Here is a 6,731-nt window from a genome sequence, read left to right as displayed (position 1 = left end):
TTAAGATGGGCAATATTATCCGCCCTAAATGTGTATTGGTTGTCTCCTCATTTCTGCCGACGCCCAACGATGCGGTCCTAGCTTACAACAACAACAATCCAGTATAATCTCACTAATTGGGTTTGAGGAGGGTAGTTTGTACGCAAACCTTACCCCTAAGGCTGTTTCCGATATACCCTCGGCTCCCTCCCTCCAAGAACTCCCCACCTTGCTCTTGCAGTCCTACCTTAAAAGAATAGAAAAAAACAATACGGAACAATATTATTACCTCCGGTCACTTTTATTTGATACGTTTTGACTTTTCACTCCCATTAAAAAATAATAAATGAAGTGTATCATTTATCATGTTATCCATATTAATTGATGCATATTTTATTGATTTGAGAAAATGATTTGAAATGGTAATAATTACTGTGGGTAAAACAGGAAAAAAATTATTGTCTTCTCTTGATATACGTAAAGTACTAAGTAAAAATGAACATCTATTTTTAGTATAAATGACAAGTAAAAATGACCGAAGGGAGTACATTTTCAAACTCAGTCGATATCAAATAACATCACAAAAATAGATAAGGACCATATGACAAACTAATCACCCCTGCCCTACATTTTAATCTTTGCAGTGTACAACTAACGGCATGCGTCACGCCCTTAGGCTTTTGTGTGAATTTGCAAGTATTTTATTCCTCAATTATATCCATCAATTTATATTGTTAACTTTTTATTAATTTATTTTGGGTGCAAATTCACATGGTTAACTTAATGTAACAGTTTCTTGAATAAAAAACAATTTCATGTTACCCCTGTTCCAATATCGTCTGCACTAAAACAGACAAAAACAATTGCATATACTGGGGTGCGGCCCTTACTCGTAGCGAGATACTTTGTGTACCAGATTGTCTTTTACTTGCGCACGTTATTTTCGTCAAATCAATGAGTGTAATACATCTATATAAACCTTGTACTCCCTTCTGTCATATTTAGCTATACTTTGGCTAGAAATAGTTGTTTTAAAATAATTATGGTTTAAAAAAACAAGAAAGAGTTACTTATATTTTTTGCAATTTTACCCTTTCTACTCTAATAAATGTTCCTCAAAGAAGTAAAAGAGATTGAGAGATCTAAGAATAAAAATAAGGGCAATTCAATCAAATAACTCATATTATTAATGTTTTCTTAAAGTATGTGTGCAAAAGGCTAAGGTGACAAGTAGGACGAGAGGGAGTATCGATTAATCATGATTAAGTGTTTGAGACTATCACTTTAATTTGAGACTCTTAAAGTTAAATTTATTAATTTAATATAAACATCAGGTACGAGTAAGTATTTTCCAAACTACAACCGTCGACTAGTCTTGCAAACACAATACAATGCAATGACCTGTGACAAGTTGCTAGCAAAACATAGGCCCTAATAACACCAAAGTTCCTATATTAAGTGATATATATTGTCACTTTATTTTGAGACCGTTAACATTAAACTTATTAATTTAATATAAACATTAGGTACGAGTAAGTATTTTCATAACTACAGCCGTCGACTAGTCTTCAAATTGCTAGCAAAACATAGGCCCTAATAACACCAAAGTTCCTATCTCTGTGTGTATATATATATGTAAAGCACATATCTAGTTTTGAAATAAAACATTCATAGATTAGATTTCTCAATGGCCTCCAATCTCCATTTCCAAAACCATGGCCAAAAAAATCATGATATTGTAGTAGTTGTAGTCCCTTTTCCAGCACAAGGACATCTCAATCAACTTCTTCAACTATGTAAACTCATTGCTTCCTATAATATAAAAGTTCATTATGTTACAACCAAGACACACACTCATCAAGCTAAATTAAGAGTTCATGATCCTTTTTCTATAGTCAACATTTATTTTCATGAATTCTCAACACCATTTTTCATATCTCCCCCTCCTAATCCGAACGCTTCCATCAAATTTCCTTGCCATCTTCAACCATCATTCGAGGCAACGTCTCATCTACGAAAGCCCGTGGCCAAACTTCTTCGTGTCCTCTCGTCGAAAAGCCAGAGAATTGTTATCATCCATGACTCCCTAATGGGGTCAGTGGTTCAAGATTTTGTGTACTTACCAAATGCAGAAGCCTATGCTTTTCACAGTGTGTCAGCTTTCACATTGTTCTTGTTCATATGGGAGAATATGGGCAGGCCTTTTAACATTGATGCTAATATGCTAAAAGATGTTCCTTCACTTGAAGGTTGTTTTAGTCCTGAATTTGAGAAATTTATTAAAAATGAATACGATTACTTGAAGTTCAATTCAGGAAGGATTTACAACACATGCAAAGTGATAGAAGGTCCTTTTCTTGATTTGCTGTCCAAGGAACAGATAAGTAATAACACAAAGCAGTGGGCACTTGGACCATTCAATCCTGTTTTAGTACAACATGGGACCAAAGGTAGTAACAAACGACATAAATGTCTAAGTTGGCTAGACAAACAAGGACAAAACTCCGTGATCTTCGTGTCTTTTGGCACGACAACTTCATTTTCGGATGAACAGATCAAGGAGATGGCAATTGGATTGGAGAAAAGCGAGCAGAAGTTCGTTTGGGTACTGAGAGATGCCGATAAAGGGAATGTTTTCGCGAAAGATCATTCAAGAAAGATCGAACTACCAAAAGGGTTCGAAGAGAGAGTTAAAGAAAGGGGAGTCGTGTTAAGGGATTGGGCGCCACAGTTAGAAATATTGGCACATTCTTCCGTTGGCGGTTTCATGAGTCACTGTGGATGGAATTCGTGCATGGAGAGCATTTCCATGGGCGTGCCAATAGCAGCGTGGCCAATGCATTCGGATCAACCCCGAAATACTATATTGGTCACGAAGATTTTAAAAGTTGGCATAGTCGTTAAGGATTGGACTCGTAGGCACGAGGTGGTAACATCTGCCATGGTGCAGGCAGCAGTGGAAAAATTAATGGTGTCTAAAGAAGGAGAAGAAATGAGGAGCAGAGCAATGGATTTGAGTGCAGCTCTTAAAATATCAGTAGCAGAAGGTGGTATTAAGAACATGGAGTTGGATTCATTCATTTCTCACATAACAAGGCAAATTTGATCAATCCTAGATCACTTGACTCTCCCATTTCAACGGTTTTCCTTGTGCAATAAGGTCTTACTATCTAAAAGGATTTAATCTATATGATGTAAAGAATTTTTATATTATTACTGTATTTTAACCTATTTTAGCATGTCGTCTGCCTTATTTCCAAGTTACTACATTAACAATAACAACAACTATGCCTCAATACCCAAGCTAGTTGAGGTCGGTTGTGTGAATCTTCATTATCATAAATGCTTCATTGGGTCCATAATATTTCAATACTTCGTACTTTTAGATTTATCTAACACTAGGAATTCTCTAACATACTCTAGTGATTATACCTCTAACATACTAAGAGCCCGTTTGGATTAGCTGATAAGCTTGAAGTACTGAAAAGTTTTTTTAAGTGCCGAAACTGATTTTTAAAATAAGCATTTACGTGTTTGGATAGATGTGCTGAAACTGATAATAAGCAGTTGATTTGTTTGATAAAAAAGTATTGATAAGCTATTTTTTGTTAAAATGAATGAAATACCCTAGAATGTTTTTCAAAAGATTATAAATTAAAAAATTTCTTTGTAAAGAAAAGAATTAACAACGAATATGGAATGAAGAGAAAGTCAAGAAATTTATTTTGAGAAAAGTATTTTGTGAATTAGAAAATGTTATTAAGGATAAATTAGTAAAAGTGTTGGTCAAACTAAAAGTGCTTATAAGCTGAAAAGCCATAAGTTGAGGGTGACCAGGTTATGACTTATGACTGATTTTAGCTTATAAGCACTTTAGATGTTTACCAAAAGCGTAGATAAGCCAAAAGGTGTTTATAAGTCAATTTGACCAACTTATAAGCTTAGTCAAACACTCTCTAAGAGTCTTCAAATGAGCACTCATTTCTAGTTGGGATCACCTATACAGATCTTCAACTTCTTATTTAGTATATATACTTACATGCAGTTATCTTTTATGTGAAACTAAACTCGTCTAAAATCAATGGTCAAGATATTATAATTTGTGTTCAAACTCAGATAAGTGACATAATGGTCCTACAGCCAAGTATCTGAAATGCGAAGTTGGAAAAAGAAGTTAAAAGAAGTTCCAAATGGAAAAACCAAAAAGGAAGCAACAGAGGAGCAACTTGTAGAACAGTTCTTAGAAAATGTCTATATTATGTGTGAAAATGATTCTTTTTCTTGTCTCAAGCTCCTCTTATCAGATAAAATGATATCCTCAACTTGATTCTCCACTTGTCCCATGTTGTCTCCCCCTACAACATCCCATTCTACTAAGTCAGCACAACAACCAGACTAGAGACATCCTGGCCTTCCCTATCATAATTTGTCTACTATTGACCAACAACAACAACAAATCCAGTATATTCCTACAAGTGGGATCTGGGGAGGGTAGTATGTACTCAAACCTTATCCCTACCTTTAAGAAGGCAGAGAGGTTGTTTCCGGTAAAGGGAAGGGGCAATGACAAGCAAACCAATTGTAAAATCAAGCGAAAACACAAAACTACACTAAGTAGTGCAATTAGAAAACCTAAGCGAAGGCAACCATAAGTAATACCAGAAGTCTAGAAATGCGAAAATACACGAAAGACACTATGTGGTGTACTAAATCTACTGTAACAAATAAGGACAGCGCTGGGCTACCTAACCCTCTACCTTAATTCTCAACCTCCACACCTTCCTATACATGGTCATATCCTCAGTAAGCTGAGCAACGCTATATCCTGCCTAATTACTTCTTCCCAGTACTTCTTCGGCCTGCCTCTACCTCTCTGTTGGCCCTCCAAGGCCAACTTCTCACACCTCTTCACCGGTGCATTTGTGTCTCTCCTACTCACATGCCCGAACCATCTAAGTCTCGCCTTCCCCATCTTGTCCTTCACAGAGGCCACACCCACCTTATCCCGGATAACTTCATTCCTAATTATGTCTAACCTGGTATGCCCGCACATCCATCTCAACATTCTCATTTCAGTCACCTTCATCTTCTGGACATGGAAATTCTTGACTGGCCAACACTCCGCCCTATATAACATAGTCGGTCTGACCATCGCTCTATAGAACTTCCCTTTAAGTCTTGATGGCATATTCTTATCACACAGAACACCGGAGACGAGCCTCCATTTCATCCATCCCGTCCCAATACGATGTGTGACATCCTAGTCGATCTCCCATTGATCGCAAAGAATAAATCATGATTCTTGATTTTTCTTCCTTCTTTTGGATCCGACACGGGTGCGGCTACATTTTTTGAGGATCCAAGCAACATAGTCTTTTGGTACACAGAGGCAACTGAACCAATTATCTAACTTCTCTAATACATTTATGTCATGCTTTAAACCTTATTATATTCTTGGATAAGAGTATTTTAGTCTTGAGAAAATACTTCCTTGGTTATATTTTATCACAATACAAGATTTGGCAAAGTAAAGATCTGAGGCTCCAAAAAGTTCTCATTTCTCAAAATCTCTTTCTGGTAATTGAAGGTTAGCTAATTATATTGATTGTATGATAGCTAATCTCAAGTTTCTTCAGGATACTACATTGTCGTTGTTTTCTTAGGTTCTTGTAAAGTTGTAAATGTTCAATAATCCATCTCTCTTCTTCTTTTCAATCCTTTCTCTATGCTCTTTGAGTTTGTTTTATTTTGTTCTTCTTTTTTTTCTTTTTCTTTTATTTCCGGAAGATTAAGGGCAAGGATCGTGAGGATTCTTCATAAATTGGCTACTTTTATAGTTGGACTGAGCCATAGTTGTTGTTGTACTAAAACAGACTCGGCTCAAAATGTATGTACAAGTTTTTATGATAGCATGTATCATTCACCGTTACCTATCAAGTTTGTCACCTATCTATGCAAAACCCTGAAGTATGCCAATATGTTGACTATGCTAAAGGCCATGGAATAAATAGCTTGTTGCTTCTGTATTCATCATGTGTAGTGGTGGCAAAACGATTAAAAGAAAGCAGTTATCCACCCATATTATCCATTAAAAAATAGGTTGGATTATGAACTTTTTAAAAACGGGTCAAATATGGATAAGAACCATATTATCTACTTAGAATATAGATAACCAATGGATAACTAATGGGTTTAACTTATGTATTTGTAAAGCCTCAAATTGGGCGTTCTTCAAGTTTGGGAGACTAGGAATTCTCCCAAAAGTGATCATATTCAAGACACCATGGATAATATGGTTATCCATATTATTTGCCGGTTAACCCGTTTTTTATCCGTATTAAATATGGGTCGGGTCGGATAATTTATTCGTTTTATGTATTACCCATTTTGACCCGCCCATATCCGACTCGGTACGACCCGTTTGCCACCCCTAATCATGTGTAACTGGATGCAAAGTCTGTTGTTTCCTCACCTCACTTCATAGTATATCTTCATCAGGCGAAAGGAATTAGTTTCTCCTAATTTCATCAACGAGTATTATTTTGCTCAAATTTTGTGAAAGATCTTCCTTTTCGTGTTTGGTTTGACTTATCATGGGTTGGAAGATATGGTAGTATTACGACCAAAATAGTTCCGTTGTAGCATTTGATAAAACTCTGGGAAGGAAAATTTGCAAAATCATACAAAATGTTAGCCAAGGACAAGGGGTCAAATGTCAAAGAATTGGTCTTTTTAAAACAATGTGCAAATAC

At 36.0% G+C, this 6,731-nt stretch overlaps 1 protein-coding gene across 1 annotated transcript; it reads left to right on the top strand.

Annotated features, from left to right (window-relative positions):
- The first annotated feature begins 1,630 nt into the window (after nt 1-1,630).
- Nucleotides 1,631-3,213, top strand: LOC107783970 (zeatin O-glucosyltransferase-like). The gene has a single exon (XM_016605002.2). The coding sequence runs from the start codon at nt 1,667-1,669 to the stop codon at nt 3,083-3,085; it is 1,419 nt and encodes a 472-aa protein (XP_016460488.1). The 5' UTR covers nt 1,631-1,666; the 3' UTR covers nt 3,086-3,213.
- The last annotated feature ends 3,518 nt before the right edge of the window (nt 3,214-6,731 follow it).

This window comes from Nicotiana tabacum, chromosome 23 (genome assembly GCF_000715075.1).
Source record: "Nicotiana tabacum cultivar K326 chromosome 23, ASM71507v2, whole genome shotgun sequence".
Classification (NCBI taxonomy): Eukaryota; Viridiplantae; Streptophyta; class Magnoliopsida; order Solanales; family Solanaceae; genus Nicotiana; species Nicotiana tabacum.
The sequence above is the reverse complement of the archived record's forward strand: the minus strand, read 5'-3'. Positions and strand labels throughout refer to the sequence as shown.

Bases quoted from the DNA above. Each gene is read 5' to 3' on its own strand.
- LOC107783970 (XM_016605002.2), top strand. From the start codon at position 1,667: ATGGCCTCCAATCTCCATTTCCAAAACCATGGCCAAAAAAATCATGAT.